Genomic DNA, 22,130 nt, shown 5'->3' on the forward strand with positions numbered 1-22,130 from the left:
GCCAGGACTTGAAATCATAAAGTATGAGAAACCACTGAAAGACCTGTGGGCATTTAGACCATGGAAGAGATGACTTCAAGGGACAGGAGAGCATGATTTAAATATCTGCAGGACTGTCACATGGCTGAGGGTTAGATGTGTTTTGGACAATCTCTGTGTATTTCTGTAAAGAATGTTATGCTGTAGTATTAGGTGTAAGTAGACAGTCAGCTAGATCAAATGATTCACATCTCCCTCCAATTATGCAAGTCAGGGTGTTTAGCAGACTGTGGATAATAGTAAAAATAGACTAAATTTTGGTAGGGATCTGTATCCAGAGGCCTCTTCTCTTGCAACAAAATGGGATTTGCAAATCTGGAAGGTAGATTACTAATATGGCACTTTAAATATAGCTTCCCCTGGGGCAGTGATACTCTGAAGTGATATATCTGAAGACAAGTGTGTTATTTTTGGGAAAAAGAAGCCAACTAGCAGAGGGAGGGAATGTCATTACAGGCCAGAAATGCTAAACTTCCTTTCTTTTCATTTCCTAAGGTGCTTGGGTTTCTTTTCATATTTAATAATACGAAAGCTCTTGATTTGTTAGTAACCTGAAGAGTAATGTGAAATACTCACCACTCTTTCCAGAATAACATCATTGGTATCAACTAGCAAATCAAACTTGTCCTCCAGCTCAGTCACTTTATTCTGATCCTTAATGTTGCTTCGACACCCATGGTACTGCATTACCCTACTCATGCTAGAAAGGACAGGAAAACCAAAATCAGTTTGTATACTTTTATTCATTTGTTTACAATCTAGGAGAAAGCTCCCAAGGCTTGGCTCAGACTATTCCCAATACTTTTTGATCAAACTAATAAAACCTGCACCCTTTAGCAAACAACATTGCTAGCTGAATGGCACTGGGCAATTCACTAAATCTCACGAAGACTTACTTTTCTCATCTGTTATTTGAGGGGGTGGAAGAAACTATCCCAAAGTTTCCTTTAAATTCTAAAAAAATATGTATAACGCTATGTAAATAATGTACTCTGCACTCATTGTTTTAACGTGAAATCTAAAACATATTCTCTAATTCTGTCATGCAACAGTTAAACAAAATCAATGTTTGTGTAATGCCTGTCCTAATACACTTATTAGAAAGCTATTACTAAAAAAGAAAATAAAAAAAAAAAAAAAAAAAGAAAATAGATTAAAAAAAAAAGAAAAAGAAAGCTAATACTTATGACTTTCCAAGTTGTGTGAGAGAATCTTGGATCTAGGTTTTCAAGTCCCATATTAATTAAAAAAGATTCATTGTCTATAGCTGCAATAGTCAATATATATATTTTAAAAGTAAAACTCAAAATTTACCACGTAACATTTCCCTAATTAACATTTCCCACTGTCTCGTTTTTACATTTTATAGCTCTAAAGCACAGAAAATTATGGTAAGAAAAAAACAAATTTCAGGAAAAATCATCTACTTCTTTATAGTCTTTTCTTTCAACATGAGAAACCAATATATAGTACTTACCACTGAAGCAACCTGTCTCCCTGTGTTTCACAAAATGCCAGGAAGCCAGGAAAACTTCGGTAAAAATCATACTCATCACCAAACTGTGGTAGGCCCCCAGATGCCTTGGTGACTGCCACCACTGCCCCAAGAGCAAACTGTCAAAAACCAGAAAAACAAGCATGTTTTAGACACGGATCACCACCATTCATTCAGCAACTCATTTTTTTTCAAGATCTACTATATATAATGAATTGTGCTAGATGATGAAGACCTTCATGCATCCAACAAATATTCATTTACTGCCGATTTTACACCAAGCCCTTATGATACAACAGTGAACATGAAACCAAGTTTTGGAGCTTACATTCTTGGGAGAGTGGGGAGAGAAAGAACAAATACATATATAATATGACTAATATTCAAAACAGCCTGGGTTTGAGTCTTGGCTCTACTACCTATTGACTGTGACCTTGGGCAAGTTATTTTATTTATTTGAACCTCAGTTTCTGCCTTTGAAAAATAGGCATAAGGGGGACTGGTGGCGCAGTGGTTAAGCATCCGCCTGCCAATGCAGGGGACACGGGCTCGAGCCCTGGTCCGGGAAGATCTCACACGCCGCGGAGCAACTAAGCCTGTGCGCCACAACTACCGAGCCCGCGTGCCACAACTACTGAAGCCTGTGTGCCTAGAGCCCATGCTCCGCAACAAGAGAAGCCACTGCAATGCGAAGCCCATGCACCACAACAAAGAGTAGCCCCCGCTCACCGCAACTAGAGAAAGCCCACGTGCAGCAACGAAAACCCAAGGCAGCCAAAAAAGTAAATAAATAAATAGATGTAATCTCTCACTATTAAAAAAAAAAAAGAAAAAGAATCCGCCCGCCAATGCAGGGGACACGGATTCGAGCCCTGGTCCGGGAAGATCCCACATGCCACGGAGCAACTAAGCCCGTGCGCCACAACTACTGACCCTGCGTGCCACAACCACTGAAGCCCCTGCGCCCAGAGCCCATGCTCCACAAGAGAAGCCACTGCAACGAGAAGCCCGTGTACCGCAACCAAGAGCAGCCCGCGCTCACCGCAACTAGAGAAAGCCCGCGTGCAGCAATGAAGACCCAAAGCAGACAAAAATAATAAATAAATAAATAAATAAATAAAAGTTAAAAAAAAAAAAGTATAAGGGACTTCCCTGGCGGTCCAGTGCTTAAGACTATGCTTCCACTGCAAGGGGCACGAGCCACGTGGTGCGGCACGAGCCATATGGTGCGGCAAAAAAAAAAGACAATATAAGAATATTCTAGATCTTTTGGATGAGCAATTTAGAATGGCTACTGTCCACAACTGGACTAGTGTTTATGGCTCAGTTAGTGCCAAGTAGGTCTCTATTTTAATTGTTGTGTGATAATGAGAAAAAACCTGAAGTGGCTGTCATAGGTAAATGACGGTTGGTCATATCAAGGCCAGCTGACATTACTGTGAGTTGTGTAATAAATGTTTTCCAAGAAAAAAAAAAAGAGAGAGAGAGAGAAAGATGGGAACTTGAATCATGGTGGGGTACATGGTAGCGCTGAGCCACCTAATCAGGACCATGGCTAGTGGCCAAGGAACTATTCAGAACCAAACAAATGAATTAATAACAACATCTGCTAATGATAAATTAGATATAATGTGAGTGGCGTTTTGGAGGCTCTGTAGTGCTAACTTACGAACTATTTTAGTTTCATGGTCTTGTGAGAGCTATGCATGAGGTGTTTAATCAGGTTTGTTTGTTCATATTTAAGCACCATTAGACAAATAATCTAAATGAACTCTATGTTCCTTCGAGGAGGCATTGATAAATGTTCTATGGCACCTCCAGGAGGGACACTCGGTGGCAGCTGTAACAGGTGACATTAAACCCAGGGTTTGGGATTATGTAGGATTGGACCTCAGGAGGGGGAAGAAGGGCCATCCCGGCCGCGGGAGGCGTAAAGCAGCCAAGTCTCTCCGGAGAGTTGGTCGAGTGGCTCAGGCCTGGGCGGGGTCGGGGTCGCGAGGGCTGGGGACATCAGGGTGACCAGGAAGCCCTCCCCACGGGGCGGAGACGGCTCTCCATACTCGGCACTGCATGGGCTCAAACGGGAGATCAAGGACCCTGGGGAGTGTGGCGTCCCCCAGTGTCAGCGTGCGAGGCCCCATCCCCGGAGGATGAAGACTGTGCCCGGAGCGGGCAGCGGCCCCTAGACCCCCGCCCGGGGCTCGGCTGCAGCTTGCACGCGGCCGCGTAGGCGGCCTCCAAAAGGGTCCGCGCCTGCTTCCGGTCAGCCGCGGGCGGCTCCCTGTGCCCCCGAGGCCTCACGAACTCACCTTCACGAAGCTGTCTGCATCGGGGAAGCCGGGCAGCACCATCTCCCCGTCAGACTTGGTCGCGCTCGTCGCCGACTGGGCCTTGGACTCTCGGGGACCGGGAGGCGCCATTTTTCCAGCTTGCACGGCTTTTCTCGCGAGAGTGCCTCAGCCAACGCGACGTGCACGCACTGCGCATGTGCGAAGGCTATTCTTGAGTTGGGGCGGTATCAGCTCTGAGTACCCCCACCCAGGGAACTTGACCTTTTTCCTTAATCTCATATTACTTCATGCCAGCAACCCAGTGATTTACGGTAAGACCTGGAGGACCCAATTATTCTTATATTTAAAGCCTGCTCCTCCCAGGCTCTGGTTCCGTGGCCCCCTCACTCACTTGATTTGACTCCCGCAGTTATCCCCTCTCTGGCGTCATCTGTCTTTTCCCTCGCTGCTGGTTCATCCCTAACAAACTACAAGTATGCTGGCATCTCTCCCAAATAAAAGACAAGACAGAAAACAACACTCCACCCCACACCTCCTTCCAGCTACCGTAACATTCCTCTTGCCCTTTATAGGTAAACTTCTAGAAGAGGCGTCTATATGTTCCTACTGTAGTTACCTCCAGTTCTCTGGAACTCCTCCAATCAAAGGTTCCTCCCCATCTACGTCTTAAGGCACTTAGTGTGAACTCAAACATTTGTTACATGAATGCCTGGAAGAGCTCTTGTTAGGAGGTTGGCAGTATTAGGCAGCTCAGGGGTGGATTTGGGAAACCGGGCAGGGTGTGTCCTCTTTCCTAAGATCAGGAGTGGCACACCCTTAATACAATTTGTTTGGCTTAGTAAATGTTAGCTCTTAGCTTTTTTTTTGGCTGCACCTCACGGCTCACAAGATCTGAGTTCCCCAACCAGGGATTGAACCCAGGCCCCAGCAGTGAAATCGCTGGAGTCCTAACCACTTGACTGCAGGGAATTCCCATGTTAGCTGTTAATCAGAATATCTTATTAATAGAATGCTTGTTTTTCATTCTCCCTGCCCCCCATTTGTGTACCTCAGGTACACAGGTACCCTGGCCGAACAAAGGCCTAGGCTAGCCTAGTTCATTTTTACAACTAATATTTTGAGCGCTTAATTCATATAGTTCAACCTAGGCTGTGCTGAGTGCTTTACATGGATTAGCTCATCCTCAAAACAACCTTCTGGGGTAGATCCACACTTTCAATGGAGGAAACAAACACAGAGATTAAGTAACTTATCCAAAGTCACACAGATAGGATGAGATGGAGTTGAGATTGGAAACTAGGTAATTTGATACCACAGCCTTGACTCTTACTGCTTTACCTGCCTCCAAGAGATTTAAGGCCCTCCCTTCAAACAGTTTACATGAAACTATCCTGGATTGATAGGGGAATTAGACTGTCTCCTAAGGCCTCGTTTAGCACCTCACCTTCCTCTGGTAACTCATTTCAGCAAAGTCAGAGGTTTTCCTTAGGTATAACTTAAAACCCATTGGAGGGATTCCCTGGCAGTCGAGCGGTTAGGACTCTGCACCTGCACTGCAGGGGGAATGGGTTCAATCCCTGGTCAGGGAACTAAGATCCTGCAAGTTGTGTGGCCAAAAAGAAAAAACAAAACACAACAACAACAAAAAACCACCGGATTCACCAAACATCTTAATCCCAAGGACTCTCATGTCCTAAGGAGTATGCCTTTACCACTGACGGCCACCATTTTCCTGAGTCTGTTCTTTCCCATGGCCTTTATCTTTTGTGAATGGTATCGCTGTAGTCATTGATAGTTATTTCATATAGAATCTGATCATATTTTCGGGAGCAAAATAGTTGATACATAGCTTAGGATAGTTACAGAAAATCTGAAGGTATGAGGCTTTCTAGCTGTGAGGGTTAAAACTGTTTTATCACTGTTGAGATTTAAATCCATCTTTTGTTTGTTTTCGGCCTTGACGTGGCATGCAGGATCTTAGTTCCCTGATCAGGGATTGAACCTGTGCCCCCTGCAGTGGAAGGGCAGAGTCCTAACCACTGGACCACCAGGGAATTCCATCTTTGTTTTTAATAGAGGAGCCCTCCAACAAATGTTTATGTAGCACTACTGTGGGCCTGATCTTCTGGCAGATTTTGGGGATACGAATTCCCACAAGATATGGTTCCTGGCCTTATAATTCTCTTGCTCCCCCTATTACAAATTTTTGAAAAAAATTTTTATTGAAGTAGAGTTGATTTACAATGTGTTAACTTCTGCTGTACAGCAGTGATTTAGTTATACATATATACATATATATTTTAATATTCTTTTCCATTATGGTTTATCACAGGTTATTGAATATAGTTCCCCATGCTATACAGTAGGACCTTGTTGTTTATCCATTCTATATATAATAGTTTGCATCTGTTAATCCCAAACTCCCAATCCTTCCCTCTCCCACCTCTCCTCTCCCTTGGCAAACAAGTCTTTTCTCGATGAACAGAGTGAGTCTGTGAGTCTGTGTCAGTTTTGTAGACATGTTCGTTTGTGTCGTATTTTATTTTTTAAATATTTATTTATTTTTGGCTGTGCCGGGTCTTAGTTGTGGCACTTGGGATCTTCATCGCGGCGTGCGGACTCAGTCGCGGCACGCATGCGGGATCTAGTTCCCCGACCAGGCATGGAACCCGGGCCCCCTGCACTGGGAGCTTGGAGTCTTACCCACTGGACCACCAGGGAAGTCCCTGTGTTGTACTTTAGATTCCACATCTAAGTAATATCGTATGGTATTTGTCTCTTTCTTACTTCACTTAGTATGATAATCTCTAGGTCCATTTTACAAGTTCCTTAAATAGCTTTTATGATTCAGTATTTCTTACTGGGTAGCTATGGCCCACAGGAATTTAGAACAAGAAATTTAGTTCAACAACTAAAAACAATATTCTTTGGAAGAACTCTGTAGGCATGCTTTCTCTTCAGAGGAACCTGTATCTAGTACTTGCCAGTTCCATATTCAAGTTCCCTCCTCTCCATTATTCCAACAGTTTTACTAGGCCTTACGGCTTTTAATTTTCTTTCCACCTGTTTGATACCAGTTTCTCTTAAAAACACTACTCAGGTCCTATTTCTCTGTTTTAAAACTTCACGTGGTTCCCTCCCTGCTGTCCACAGCATCAGGTTCAAACTCCTTGCCGCTGAACCGTGAGGCAGGCCAGTCTGGCCTGGTTCTACTTTCTAGCGTCCTTTTAGTTCCTATCATTCTTTTTCCTATTATTCCTTTTATTTCCCACTGACCACTGAGCCAGACATGCTGAACCATGAGGTCCAAGTGTGTGAAACTGCTGTTTCACGTATAAAAATGGCCGAATATCTACAATCTAATATGGTTCAAGTTAACACTTGCCATTTCTGCACGATACTGTGCTTTCATACTTCTGCTGAGAACGCCCTCGCTTGCTTCATCTGACAAACCCCCACTCCTCCCTTAAGACCCTTGGCAAGTGTCCCGCCTTTCTGTGAGGCTTTCCTGGTTCGCCCAGTGGAATCAGTGGCCCTACCCAAGGCTAGCGCCCTGCACGTGTCTCTCCTCACCACGCAGCCGGGTGGCTTTATCAGTCCGCTCCTGAGATGCCGGCTCCGCCTCGTCTGGCCCGTGAACAAGCCAAGGATGGAGCCAACGTCATGTAGACCCCTGTCCTGCACAGCCCCAGTACTCAGTGTTAATGAATGTTGAAGGAGTAACTGCTTCCTTTATGAACTAGTAAGTAGGAATAAAAAGCCACTCATGTACATGGTTTTAAAATTCTGATGTCATTTATTGGCACAAAAATTATTCAGATACAACATGGTGTCTAGACATGGCTACACTTTATATTTTGTGCATTTAGTTTAATATTTCTTTTGCTCCTAATTCCCAACATGTACTAGACCTTCCCTCTCTGTGTCAGCACCTCCGTGACAGCATTCCTGTATTCCAAGGCCTTGCTCTAAACACAGAGCGTTCAGACCTCATGGAAAACATCCCAGAACCATGCTGGGGGAGGCCAGCGTGGGCCTCCTACTGCTCTGTGATCCGCTCCGTGTACCTGCTCAGCCGAGGCTGCCCGGCGATCGGAAGAAACTCCCCTCCGAGTGGCTCCGGTCTTGAAGTGTGTACGTTGCAACATCACGGGTGAGGCAGGAGACAGACCTTTCCCACCCATTTCGGCCCATCTTGCAAAGGTTGTTGCTGCCGTCCACGGACCAGTGAGGTAATGAGATGGGCGCAGGTGACAAAGTCAGCTTCTCCTGCTTCCGTACAGTTCAGAACCCTAATCCGTGTCCTCCAGGACCTGAGGCTTCATGACTGTGCTGAGTTTGCTGTGTCCATGTTGAGAGGATTGACTAGGCCATTCTCCTGTCAGCAAACGCTTATGAGTTCTTCTGTGAGTTAAGTCAAAACCCGTATTTCTAAAGTTATGAAATCTTCTGTTCCCCAAAATCAATGGCTTGATTTCTGTAGTATTACTGCGTTTACTGTCCTGGGAACCAAATCAAGCCTTGTGTTTCTGACAATATATTCTTCAATATATTCAACAGCAGCTAGAAAGTTGGTTCAAACCAACTTTTAATATACAGTAGTTCTTTTCATTTACATTTCAAAATATTTAACAGAGTTGAACTTTCTGACCGTGGCTTCAGTTTAGTGGAAGCATATACCAAAGTACAAAAGCCTCAAGAGAAATGCTGTGGGCATGTCTGGGCCTCCAGTTACCAGAAAGGACACCTAGGAAGACAGAGAGAAAAGGAGTATTTTAATAATTTGGGCTTCTTCAAAGCTTTACATGGATACACTGAACATGGGAAGAGCAAGGTCTGACAGCCCCTGGGGCGTTCCCTGAGACCTTTCACAGCTCATTGTGCAGGACACATTCATCATTTCCAGTCCAGGGCTGACGCCTGCTGTGGTCCCAGAAGGACGCCTCCCTGCCACCCTCTCTCTCAAGTTTCTACCTTCAAGCATGCCTCGGGCGATTAATCAAAGCAGACCCCAGAGTGGTCCTTGAGGTTACAATCCTGGATGATAAATTTGTCTTTTCATCTCCTTCTCTCTGTCTCTGCTTTGGCTTCTTCTCCTGCCCTTCCAGTATCTCTGAATTGACAGCAAAAGTCCCCAAAGAACCTCCCCCCCCCCAAATAAGGGGGCCTTACCTATTCTTCTAAACCACTATAAAACGTAATTTTAATTTATTTTGGTGTTTGCCTTCCAAATACACATCCGCATTTCTCCATTTTCTCCTTTTTGGAACAATGAGCACACACAGCAAATACAAACTTTTTTAAAAAGAGATTTGAAACACGATTTCCCTTTATGGATACTGCCCCCACCCCCCGCCCAAATCTTTTTCTGTGACTCTGGGCTTGGGGCACAGGGTGGGGTCCTGACTGCTTATCTGAACAGGTGCTTTGACAGGCCACTCACCACCCAATGTAGCACTGGCAGAGGTTTTCATGGGATGTTGCCTGTTTGATGAGCAGCTCAACTTGTGTTGGGACATCCAGCGTTTCATCGTGAGAGAAGTCCCGACCTAGGACAGGAGAAACAAAGCATCCAGTCTGCACCCGGTTATCCCTCCTTGCCCCCTGTTTGGCTTAACTGTCCCTGCGGCCCAAATCAGTTCCTCCTCATACATGAATATAAAGGCTAGACAACAGTTGGATTTTAAATTCTCCTCCACGTGACTTGGATAAACACCAGTCTCCTCTTAATACACACTCGGTCCTGGAGGGTAAAGTGCTACGGTCGGCTGAGTTCAGGAGTGGCGAAGATCTGGCCGATGGGCTTATGAAGACTCCTTCCTCTAGGCCATAATCATCCCTGAGTTGGGCAAGTGGCCGAGGAACCCGGTTCTTTTCGATCCTTCTAGCCTCCCCTTCGAGTCTTTCCTCACGCAGGGCCGCCTGCTTTCACCACACATTCATACTCTACCGCCTCACTCGGGCACTCGGCGCTGCCTGGCCGGCTTGTGCTGCTCCTCGGGCAACGTGCCTTCCCATCTCCGCAAGGGCCACTCCAAGCCCTCTACTCTCCTGAACGTCCACACCTCTCCTCTGGCTCCTCACCCTCGTCAGTGCCCTCATCTCCCCCTCTACGATGTAATGGACTCGCTGCATGCACGGTGTGTCGGGCAGTGTTCAAGGTGCTGGCTTCCTCTCCTTCCTTCCTGTTACCCCACAGAGCTGTCCCTCCTCCCCTTTAAGGCCGAGATCACCTGCACTTTGCTCCCCCGCCTGCTGCTTTCTTAGGAGCCTTACATCGACTCTCCTGCCTCTCACTCATGTCGTCAAACTCTCCCCCTCACGTTCTCGCTTTTTTTGTAAACACGTTCCTCTCCTACTGAAGGAAAAAAAAGCCTCTCCAACTGCTCCTCCTCCAGCTTCATCCTCTCTCCTCCCTGCACAGCTGAACTTCTCAAGAGTTTTCACACTTGTCCCCGTTCCCTCGCTTCTCCCTCTCACTTCACATTCTCTTCAGTTGCTTTAGTCTGGCTGTCAGGCTCATCCCAGCTCTCAGAAGGTCACCAGAGACTTGGAGCCACACTTGATCCCGCCCCGCCCCTCATGCCCCATCATCAATCCTTTGGCTTTTACCTTCTAAACGGCTATTGAATCCACCTCCGCTGCCGCCCGTGTCTAATCAACTGTCCAGCCTGCATGACTGTGGCAACTGCTTCCTCCCCTTAGCCCCTGCTCCTCCCGTAGCCAGAGCAGGCAGGATTTCACAATGCAAACCTGCCCAGGCCCTCCAACCCCTTAAAACCTTTCAGTGGTTTCCCACTGCCCATAAGACATAGGATAAAAATATAAGGTCCTGTATGATCTGGCCCTGGCCTACCCAGAGTCAAAACATTTTGCATTGTGCTCCTCCCACCTTTCTCTGGGGCAGTTAAGACTGGCAGGCTTTCGGACCTTTTTTCTTGCTATACTCCCTCCTACCCCAGGGCCTTTGCACACGCTGTTTCCTTTACCTGGAACAATCTGCCCTAATCAACTCCTCTTTCAGATTTTAAGCTCATGGGTAGTTTGTTGAGGAAAGCTTGTCCTGAACTCCTGAACTTAAATTCCCTGTTATTGGCATCATAACCCCAGTCTCTCTCTTCCACTCACAACAGTATTCCTCTTTAGATTCTAAGCCCCACGAAGGCAGGGAAGCTGCCTGTTTTTACCAACACCATTTCTTCAGCATCTAGCACTTGTGGGTGCTCAATAAACCAATGTGCCTTGATGACAAAGCTTATGTGCCAGGCCCTATGCTCAGTGCTGGGCCTCCCAGGTCTCAGTTCATCCTCACCGCCTTCTGAGGGGTCTTTGGCCTCCCCGCCTCCCACCCCCAAGTCACACCATCTGGTTAATGTGACATGTCTCCTGTTCAAAAGTATGTGTTTCTCCCCTTCCATGTTCTCCACTCCATAACAGCTACCTGAGTACAGATGGGCAATGAATCAAGTGGTCAGATTTGCTCTAACATCAAGCCATGATAATAAAAAAAGTTTTTCCTGAATTTGGCTGACTCTGGACCCAACAGAACTTTACTGTTAAACTTCACTGTTAAAACAAGGTTAACAGCATTACTTAAAGAAAGTTTATTGGTCATTAGAGAATCAGAGAGGGTCCTTAACTGATGGCCTCAGAGACACTCCAGTTAGCGGCATAGGGTCTAAGTTTAGGCACCAACACCACTGGAAACTGGGCCAACCACCCACTAAAGGAGATTTTATGTCCCTTTCAAGTAAACACATGCACACACTCACCAGTGAGCTTATCTCGAACTCTGTTAATAATTTGAATAGCTTTCTTATTTAGGGCCTCTGGTTTCACCAAACCGTCTCCAACTGGAATATACAAAAGTAGAAATAACAGTAAGATTCAATGGATGCCCCTGTTTTTCTCAAATATTCACTTTGTAAATGTTGAGTAATTCTTCTTTGTCTATCTTTGTCCTCAGAATATAATGAGAAACTCACAGGATCTTTTCTGCTCAAAGGCAGTTTTGTTGCTTCCTCTTACTGACCCTCATCATGGTGCACACAGCTGCTATTTTCTTAATGAGCTAGTCACTGGTGCAATTCCTCAGAGGTTGGACTTACTGAAAGAATGAATAGATTCTGGCACTGTGGTCCCCGTTTTCTTATGGGCTGGTTCCCCAAGTTCCACACCATCCAAAATTTCTAGGAGGAAAAAAATCAGTTAGCAGAAAATTCAAACACCAAGAAGCCACTGTTTCAAGGTATTAGCTCTAATTCTTCATGTACTATATTCCCTTTAACACCTGCCCTACCTATCTCAGAGGGGAAAGGAGAGAGGAAGTGTTATGTTACTCTTTATGTATTTAAAAGTTTTTAGTGAGTTCCTGGGTGGTCTAGTGTTCAGGATTCGGCGACTTCACTGCTGTGGCCCGGGTTCAGTCCCTGGTCAGGGACCTGAGATCCCACAAGCTGCATGGCGCAGCCAAAAAAAAAAAAGTTTTAAAATCTGCAAAGCATGAATTTGCAAACATACAGCATTAATAAAATGTTCTGACATACAGAATAGGATCACGAGTCAAAGATCCAGTAACAAAATTTGGTTGGACAAAAACTGGTAATGACATAAAGAAAACCAGCTTTCAATGGGTCACACACATGACTGGAATGTTATCCTTGGAGGAATTTATACATCAATTCTGGGGAGAAAAAGTCCACAAGCTTTAGGGTCACCCTCCAATGATTGTGGCCTTCAGGAGAGCAGTCTAGAATCAGAACTATGAAGTTATTTACACATTGTCCTTGGACATCACAGGCCTTCAAACTGAAGCTAGTAATAATAATACTTTTATTAATGAGTCCCTGGAACTTCATTTTTTTAAAAAAAAAAATTTATTTATTTATTTATTTATGGCTGTGTTGGGTCTTCGTTGCTGCACGCAGGCTTTCTCTAGTTGCGGCGAGCGGGGGCTACTCTTTGTTGCGGTGTGCGGGCTTCTCATTGCGGTGGCTCCTCTGTGTTGGGGAGCACGGGCTCTAGGCGCGCGGGCTTCAGTAGTTGGGGCACGCGGGCTCAGCAGTTGTGGCTCACGGGCTCTAGAGCACAGGCTCAGTAGTTGTAGTGCACGGGCTTAGTTGCTCCGCGGCATGTGGGATCTTCCCGGACCAGGGCTTGAATCCGTGTCCCCTGCATTGGCAGGCGGATTCTTAACCACTGCGCCACCAGGGAAGTCCCTGGAACTTAACTTTGAAGCCACATAAAAACAACCAGGTCCACCAGCACCTGGTGCCACCAGAACAGGCTGTCCTAATTCCCCTCTGCAATAATGTATTAAGGAGGTGGACCCTGAGAGTTAAACCAGTAAGTATCATGTAATTTGGGTGAGGCCAGTCATCTGTATGAGGCCCCCCAGACACCGTGGGTGATTCAGGTATTTACGGTATCCAGTGTAGAGTCCAAGCTATTCATAGATGATACCAATCCAGGATCCCAATTTCCTGCCGAGAACACTCTCTTCCTTTCTACACATCCAGATTCCATACATCCAGTAAGGCTCAGCTTAAATTCCACCAGCCCACGATCTCCCTAAACCACTGCAGTTCAGAGTGGTATCTCCTTTCTAAGGCCCACCATCCCTCTGTTACCAACCAAATCATGTGGTACCTGTGCAGTGCACTGTTCTCTTTATTTTTTCATATATACTCTGGTCAATTCCATAATGGGATTGTGTGCTTCTTCAGGGCATTCTCAGTTATCTCACATTCTTTTTGCACCTCTAAACACTATTTGGCTTAGCTAAGTAACTAGTTGCAAATGTTCCATAAGTATTTGTAGAGAATATTTTACGGTTATACACCCTGACAGTACTTCCCAAAGGATGACTGTGTAGGATGTTGTTAGATGTGGGGGTCAAAGGGTTGGGCTGAGGGTAGGGAGCAAAGGGCAAGGGTAAACAAAGTTAAACAGCTTTACTTTGAGATGTCTCAGAGCATTTAATACGCTGACCCTGTTCTGGCTCTTGGAAGGACATTATCTTCTTGGAACCCTGTTCTGTGGACCACATTCTTGGAAACAATGTTTCATGTGGTTTCCCAGCTCCTCAGGCAGCAGTGTGAGTACATTTCTGCTGCTTCCATCTTCCTATTTCTGAGCTATTAACAAAGCTTTAGGATTAAGGTATTATAGCTAGTAATTATCACAACCCAGGCACCATTAAAGGGCAGGCTAAATACAGGCTAATGTTCAGACATACTTTTAATTATGTTTTTACAGACAGATTAAGATTGGATAGTTTGATCAAAATTTCTGAGCTTTAGCTACCCACTCCTTCCTGAGAGGCATTAAATAAAACACACGTTAGGTGCTTACTACTTTAAGTCATGCTTCCTAAAGGCAGTAACAAAGCTCACCCTCTTCTAGAAACACTATGGACAGAAAAGGACAGAATCTGCAACCCTTCAGGGGATGCGCCCACCTACTGACTGGCCAGCAGAGTAGGAATCTGTCCTCGTTCGTGATCGTTTGTTGCCTTTGGTATTTGCTAGGGAAAGAAATAAAGGGAGGATTAAAAAGTGCTTCAAACTTTGACTTGAAAAAAACTTGATTGATATATTTTCTTATAATCATAAAAATATAATTTTCCCAAAAGCTATAACCCCTAAGAGAGAACCAAAGACGTACTGCTCGGGAGAAAATGGGTAGATGTTAGCACAGGTATCCCATCCTGAGGGACACTTTATATGGTTGAGCTGGATTCAGACAATGTAAACCAGACAACAAGGTGAAAGTATGACAAGCACAGTGGAAAAGACGCCTCTTATTAGTAAACACCTTCTAAGGAGGTAGGAAAAAAGAATAGACTGAGATATTGCTGAGATACCAAAACTGCTTGTAACTCCTGTCAAAATTCCATCTGCTACTTAACATGAAACCTAAACAAAAATCATGAGAGTATTTAATTTACCCTGAAAAAGGTTTCAGTTAGTATCTAAACTGATGACTGGAGTTTTCTGTCTTAGTTAATAAAAACACTTGAAATTCATTTCCAGCCACCAGAGCTGCTTTGTGAAAATGTAACGCAGCAGCCTAGTAATGTGTCCTGGGCCCCGCGTTTGAAGGGGGACGGGACCGTGAAGTGGAACGCGCCAGACGCCCCCACTCTGGGAGGGCGCGGACCCCAGTTCCCGGGCACTCGCTAAGACTCACTGTCCATCAGCCTCCAGTTCAGCAAGGGGTCGTAGACGAAGGCTTCCAGCACGGCCATGACGCTGTCCTTGTGCTCCCGAAGCACTTCCATCACCGTGTGGCATGTGATTCTGTAGTTGCCATCCAGGCCCGTGACCTGCAGGCGGGCCAGAGCCTTTCACCACACAGGTCACCAACACTGGCCCCTGAAGGCCTTACAACCGCAAGTCAGGCAGTCAAGAGGGCGTGTCACCTCCACGCAGGAAGACGACTTAGCCCATGACTGACGGGCCAGGCTGGGAATGTCTTCAGAGCAAAGGGTCAGATCAGGACTGTTATTCATATGAAACAAGGTCTGGAGCAAAGGTTGGTAAGACTTTCAAAGGCTGATCATTTCTAACACAACGGAAAATACCAGGAAACGACTACAGAATAACCTGGGGAACTGGAGACCTAACAAGGAAGGAAGTCTGTCCTCAGAGAGGGTTGGAACTGTATTGGTCCCACTTCAAATCAGCTTGTTACCAATATCCACTCACCTCCATAGCATTGGTCAACATTCTTGTTAGTCTAAATGGAATCTTCTCTGGGAATTTCTCTCTGGTCATAGCAACCTAAGGATAATAAAGGGAAAAACCAAGTCCACTGGTTAGACTGTTTTCCTCAGCTGAAGCCAGGGGCAGGCAGGTGGCTTTCCTTTGCATCACCAGCACCGACTTCAATTAGAGCACAGAAAGGAAGCAGCTTGAGTTTAGTGACGGGTCTTGTCACTGGGATCGAAGAGACAACTAAAAATAAAAAAGAGAGGGTGGGGGAGAGGGGGAGGGGGAGAAATGGGGAGAGGGGGAGAGGGAGGGTGGGGAGAGAGAGGGAGAGGAAAGAGAGAGGGAGAAAAAGAGAGAAAAAAAGAAAAAGACAAGTGTGCATCACGCCCAGACCTTTGACCAGCAGGCCACGTCGAGGATAAGGGATTCCTCCACTTAAAGAGGGTGTGTGGGGACTTCCTGGCTAAGTGGCTAAGACTTCGCCTTCCAGTGCAGGGGGTACGGGTTTGATCCCTGGTAGGGAACTAAATCCCACATGCCTTGCTGCCAAAAAACCAAAACATCAAAAAAAAACAACCCAGAAGCAATACTGTAACAAATTCAACAAAGACTTTAAAAATGGTCCACATCAAAAAAAAAAAAAAAAAAAAGAAACTTAAAAAAAAAAATTAAAAAGGACTTCCCTGGTGGTCCAGTGGTTAAGATTCCACGCTTCCAATGCAGGGGGCGTGGGTCTGATTCCCTGGTCGGCGAACCAAGATCCCACATGCCGCGCGGAGCGGCCGAAAAGAAAAAAACAAACAAAGGAGGGTTGTGAACCGTGCCCCCCACCCACCTTTTCTGAGTCCAATTATGGCAAGTATCAAAGAGCATGGATTTCATTTGTTAGACTGATTTTCTGTCACTTTGGTAGGAGAGGCAGGGGTGAGGATACTGCATTTTGGGCTTAAGTTTGCCTAAATGGTTGGAGGGGGGTGGAAAGTGGTCATCCGGGAAGGTGAGGTTACATGGTGTTCTGGAACGCGTGTTCACCTCAAAGCAGTCCCCAAAGTCAATGTGCAGGATCTTCCCGCTCAGCCGGTCCAGCATCAGGTTGGATGGGTGTCTTTGAGAAACAGAAGAGAGAACGGGGGAGGTCAAGAGAGCAGCACAGATGAACAAATCCCCAAGTCTGTGAGACTCTAGGCCAGGGGCTGGCAAACTACAGCACTCAGGCAAAATCTAGCAGCACCCATCCAACTTTTGTAAGTAAAGTTTTACTGGAACACAGCCACACTCATTTGTTTATATATTGTTTCAGGCTGCTTTTATGCTACAGCAGCAGAGATGAGTAGTTGTGACGGAGATCGTATGGCCAGCGAAGCCTAAAATATTTATTATCTGGCCCTTTACAGAAAAAGTTTGCCGACCCCTGCCCTAGGGCTCAAATGAGAATTTATCTGTGTGAATCACAAGCTGCCCCATGACACCGAGACAATTTGCTTTCCCAAGGTCTTTGGTCACAGAATAAATGGTTTCTGGCAGTGCTGGCATCTCAGAGTGACAAGGCTCTATCTTTGCTACTTGGCACCTATCATAGGGTCTCATCTCCCTGAGCCCCTGAGCCAATTCAACAGGTGTTTTACTAAGTTTTTTTTTTTTGGATCTTAGTTCCCTGACGACGGATTGAACCATGCCCCCTGCATTGGGAGCACGGAGTCTTAACCAGTGGACCACCAGGGAAGTCCCTCTGAGTTTTTTAAAAACAGGAATTTATTATTTCTGTGGGATAAAATTTTTTTCACTCTCAAATAATTGCATGAAACATGATCTCAGGAGAAGAACAGTAGACGTCGGAATACTAGTTTTTTTTGTTTTTTTTTTGTTTTGAATTTCTGAACATTGCTAAACTACTTTTTCAGTCAGTACACTAGGATAAAATTTATTATGTAGGAATATCAGAAGGATCTACTTTGGTTGGTTTCAATTAAGGAAATAGAATTATTTATCTTAGCATGGTGGTGATTGATAAATGTTTATTGAATCAATAAAATCAACTGGATTTAATATGGGTTTTAATACATTAAACCAACCTATGGAGAAAGTAGTACCCTTGAACTATGGTTTTTCTTCTCTTTAGTTTGATGTGTTGTTCTGTTGGCATGGACAATAAATAGGGGACTAAGGTTGATGCCCCGAAAAGCGCCTAAAGTACAAAATACAAATATTTACCAAATGGTCATAAATCTCACTGGAAAACAAAATGAAGCCATTCAAGAAAACTACAATGGCTACAAAATGAAGCCATTCAAGAAACAAGACTCAAAGAAACAAATTCACTCACCTATCGCCCAGGCCCAAAATATACCCAACCATGGACATGACCGCTAAAGAGCGGGTGTAATTGGTTCTTCGATCAAACCACACCTAGAACACAGGAGCACACGTGAACCAAGGCTCTGGAAACTAACTTGTTTCAACATAATTATACCCCAATCAGTTGTTTGCTTATCGTCCATCAATGACCAGTTAGAACATATAAGGGAACCAAAACCACATTCATAATTACAAAGATAAACTATGCTCAGAATAAACTTAATTAGAAATGTACAGAACTTAGATGAATAAATAAATTAAACTTTGCTTAGAAATATAAAGACTTGAGTAAATGAAAATATCCATTTAAGGATATCCACTTAAGATTGAAAAGATGTAATATCCTCCCAGATTATTTAATACACTTAATGTAATTTCAATAAAAATTCATTGGCACGTTTTTGGGGGACCTTGACAAAATGATCCCAAAATTTATCTGGAAAAAAATTATATGTAAATAGCCAATGAGAAGAGACTTGTATTAACAGTGGGATACTTGAGGAGAAACAGGCAGAAAGATCAATGAAATAGAAATTCTAGAAAGAAATCCAAAGGCATATAAGAATTTAGTATATAATAAAAATTGACTCTTTTAAATAGTGGTGAAAGGATGGATGATTTGGTAATACTAAAATATTGCTTAATCATCTTAAAAAAATAAAATTTATGCCCTAACTTTAAATTCCAACTTGGGTTAAGGATTTAAATGTAAACACAAATCTTTTTTTTTTTTTTTTCCTTGTGATAAGAACTTAGGTAATTTACTCTCTTAACATCTTTTATATTTATCATACAGCAGTATCATATCACATCACAAATCTTATAATTAGTACAAGAAAAGATATGTAATCTTGAGGAGGAGACTTTCTGAATATAAAGCCAAAGGTAGACTTTAAAGAAAAGGATTAAAAATCTATTAACTTCTAACATTTAAAAATGCACATCAAAACCAAAACAAAACAAAAATTTCAAACCGAGAAACATACTGTTAACAAAATTGAAAAACCAAATAAATAGGAAATTTATAATACATACGAAAAAGATTTAACAGCCTTAATAAAATACTATCGTAAAGCAATGGTTGAAACTTGAAACTACTAACAACTGCTAGACTGCGTGGCTCGCCCATTCAATTTCTGCTCTCAAAGACTGCCCATCATCCACAGCTAATCATTACAGAGACTCGTCCACCAGGTGCACAGGAACAAACAAGAAAACCATTCCTGACCAGAGGGGGTGCACCAAAGGGCAGCGGCACGAGTGGGGGGTGGGGTGGGGTGGAGGTGCCGTACCTCGGAGCTGGGGCTCTTCAGCCACAGCAGCTTGGCCAGGTCATCCCCAGCCGTGTTGTTGACGGCGTGCTCAAACACCTCAACCTTCTGCATCAGAGTCAGGTGGTCGTAGTCCGGAGCCATCTGCACCAGGACACAAGGGTCGTGAGGGAGCGGCCTGCGACAGGCAGCTCACACCCAGGAAGAAACAAGGCTCCGCGGCCAGGCAGGGCTGGGTCCCCACCACTGCCAAAAGGAGAAGGGAAACAAGGAAAAGCAGTGGCCACTCTAACCCAATGACCACAGGAAGTGCCAGGGCGTAAGGGTAAAACGGGCCTTGCCTCAGTACCAGCCTACCGGTATGAACGAGAACACTGGAATGTTCAAGGTTTTGGGTAACAAACGATTCTCGTTCTCCTCGTTCACACACCTACTAAGCATTATTTCCCCATATGGCCAGTCAGTGCTCTGTATACATTATTAGTATTCAGTAGATACATGTTGCCTGATAAATAATGCTGTCCAGTCTCACGGAGGGTGATGGAAACCTAATTTCTGGGCTTTAGGGTCCTTCTGTTTCTTAGAGAAGGTTATCTGCTTTAGGACTCACATCATTAATCCTTCATCAACAGCTAATTCCCTCAAATAGATTTTTCAGCGATGAACACGTATAGGAGAACGAGAAAAGCAGCTTTGTACAGATTCCCTGACTTGTGAGTTTTGCCTCCGAGACATTAAAGGGTTGGGCCTGGCAGACTCATCACGTACCCGCAGCATGATGCGATGCTCGATGTTGAGAAGGATCTTCTTTTTCTCCCTGTAGTCCCGGATGAGGGCGTGCAGCGTGTCACAGTGGGGCACCCAGCCGATGAGGCCCGAATTGGTTGATAAGGGAATGACAGCATATCTCTGGATGCTAAAACCCACGGGAAGCAGGGTCATTGAGCAGAAAACAGAGTAGAACTTTGATCCACTCACGGCACATGCAAACTGGTTTTAATGAACCCGCCGGCATAGGGCTATTGTGGGGTGTGTGATGAGGGACGTTTTGTGAAGGATAAAGCATCACACAGAGTCAGGGGGCTGATGGTGTGAAGGCACCATCAACCTTCCCAAGCTGTCTAACAAACTCACTCCTTTGGGGGAACAATCCCGTGATTATTTCTAAGCCTAAGATAACCTCCCCACTTAACATCTATGTTCTTAACAGAAAGAGGAGTAAGAGAAGACTGAGGACAGGAAGGGCTCGGCAGGGCTGTCATCCTGTAAGGGTAGAACACACTGAATTTGTGGAATCTCCAGTCTAAAGGCCACAAAGTGTTCCTTTCTGAATCCTCTGGAGGTTACCAAACGCATTTCCCATGAGAATACTCTAAAAACCTGGAGAATTTTTCTCTTTGACACCTTGGCTATTGATGACTTCCTGTCAGGTATGTAATTATTTATTTGGCAAAGGTACATGGCTACCTGGAGAGATGTTAAGAAATAACTAGAAGATTTCTCAAATCAGTGCCATTTTCACGGCATCCTGAATACCTGAGGTTTTTCCGAAGAGATGTTGGGTCATTGGCCAGAAGGGTGTTGACCAGGCCGAAGAGCTGCATCACTCGCTCGTCCTGCCGCAGATCTTCATGGCCCTTCAGGAGGAAGACAAACTCGTGCCCGTTGCTGCCTGTAAAGAATGGGGGGAGCAGTCAGCGAGGATCAGAGGGTCTCAGTCCCACTGGCTGGTGGACCACCACTGCATTCACAAGTCTGTGGACACATAACTTACCCAGTCATACTGTCCCTACAAACAGAAGAAACACTCCCTAGAACGGATGAAAAGAATGGCCCTCCTGTTAATGGTCCCCCAATGAGATGTTGTTCAAATCAACGTAAGTAAAATTTTTAAAAAACTCTGTCTTTGAGGGCCAGGAACAAGTCTGCACAAAGATGGTCACTCTACATGTCCCCTCCCCAACCCACTTTCTGTCCTTCTCCGTCCTGCTCTGACCCGAGAAGCCTGACCCCTAGAGACCACATCCCCTGGGCTCCCCTGTGTGCTTGGCCAATGGGGGCAGTGGCAGGAGGCCAGAGGGTGGGAAGAGGGAGAGGTCAGGGACCTTGCCCCTGACAACTGGCCAGGCTACGGTTCTGGAAGTAGCTCCCTCCCACTGTCTGAGCCACGGCTTCTAGGGGACGGCCTCTCTTTCCAGGTTACAGCCCTTGCCGGGCTCTGTGCCCTCTTCAGGCTGGAGGTTGGGGGTGAGTACTAACTTCACACTACCGGCTCTCTTAACTCAGCCACACCTCCGAAAACAGTCCTTCGGTAAAGTCTCTTTAATTAGATGCTGCTGAAAGCTGACCAACAGGTGTTTTAGTATTAGAAAAGGCCAGCCCACGGACAGAAAATAACCCGTGCACCACCATTCGCTGCTGCCGGTGAATAATCACTGTTTAAAAAACACGAGCACTGTTAAAGGCAAGAGAGCCGAGAGTGCCAGCAGAGCACTCAGGCCTCCCGAAACCACCCCGCTAGGTAACAAACCTCACTGTTAGAACTGATTTCTACTTCAGTCTGTTCACTTTACACAGCATTTCCCACAAAGACAGAACGTGAGAGTAAACAAGGACACTCAAGCCCAGTGCCCTTCCTTCGACGTGGCCTGTCACCTGCCGTGCTTGCATCTGGGGCCTCCTTCTTGCCTCATCAGCTCCCTGACAGCTGCCCACCCACCCATCCTCCACATCGCAGGCCTTCACAGCTCCCTTCCACCTGTTCCGGGGGCGGGCGGGAGTGTTATGCTTCACTTAAGTAAGCACAGCTGTATGAATCAACGAGGGGCCCCAGGGAGGAGGCAGTAAGGAGAAACCCACTTTTCCCTACTCGGCTCTCAATGAACGGGAGAAAGATTAGTCGTGCGGACAGCAAGCAGTCGTTTCAGGAGGGGGAGGGGTCCGCCAGGTGGGGAGGGAGACTTGG

The 22,130-nt window shown here is 45.3% G+C and overlaps 2 protein-coding genes across 4 annotated transcripts in view; both read right to left on the bottom strand.

Annotated features, from left to right (window-relative positions):
* Window positions 1–3,973, bottom strand: part of EXOSC10 (exosome component 10) — a 20,490-nt gene extending 16,517 nt beyond the window's left edge. The window contains exons 1-3 of the mRNA XM_068538873.1: window positions 3,844–3,973; window positions 1,517–1,653; window positions 616–739 (exon numbers count right to left, since the gene is read on the bottom strand). Of these exons, the coding sequence (XP_068394974.1) occupies window positions 616–739; window positions 1,517–1,653; window positions 3,844–3,954 (372 nt within the window). The 5' untranslated portion in view covers window positions 3,955–3,973. The remainder of the gene's footprint in view (window positions 1–615; window positions 740–1,516; window positions 1,654–3,843) is intronic.
* A 3,628-nt stretch (window positions 3,974–7,601) lies between these two features.
* MTOR (mechanistic target of rapamycin kinase) overlaps window positions 7,602–22,130 on the bottom strand; it is a 132,880-nt gene continuing 118,351 nt past the window's right edge. For all 3 annotated transcript variants that reach the window (XM_068538877.1, XM_068538878.1, XM_068538876.1), the window contains exons 47-58: window positions 20,702–20,837; window positions 19,934–20,081; window positions 19,187–19,309; window positions 17,863–17,945; window positions 16,572–16,644; window positions 15,534–15,608; window positions 15,016–15,151; window positions 14,285–14,350; window positions 11,934–12,014; window positions 11,598–11,678; window positions 9,269–9,374; window positions 7,602–8,572 (exon numbers count right to left, since the gene is read on the bottom strand). In XM_068538877.1, the coding sequence (XP_068394978.1) occupies window positions 8,557–8,572; window positions 9,269–9,374; window positions 11,598–11,678; window positions 11,934–12,014; window positions 14,285–14,350; window positions 15,016–15,151; window positions 15,534–15,608; window positions 16,572–16,644; window positions 17,863–17,945; window positions 19,187–19,309; window positions 19,934–20,081; window positions 20,702–20,837 (1,124 nt within the window). In that variant the 3' untranslated portion in view covers window positions 7,602–8,556. The remainder of the gene's footprint in view (window positions 8,573–9,268; window positions 9,375–11,597; window positions 11,679–11,933; window positions 12,015–14,284; window positions 14,351–15,015; window positions 15,152–15,533; window positions 15,609–16,571; window positions 16,645–17,862; window positions 17,946–19,186; window positions 19,310–19,933; window positions 20,082–20,701; window positions 20,838–22,130) is intronic.

The sequence above is a fragment of the Eschrichtius robustus genome, chromosome 3 (genome assembly GCF_028021215.1).
Source record: "Eschrichtius robustus isolate mEscRob2 chromosome 3, mEscRob2.pri, whole genome shotgun sequence".
In the NCBI taxonomy this organism is placed as follows: Eukaryota; Metazoa; Chordata; class Mammalia; order Artiodactyla; family Eschrichtiidae; genus Eschrichtius; species Eschrichtius robustus.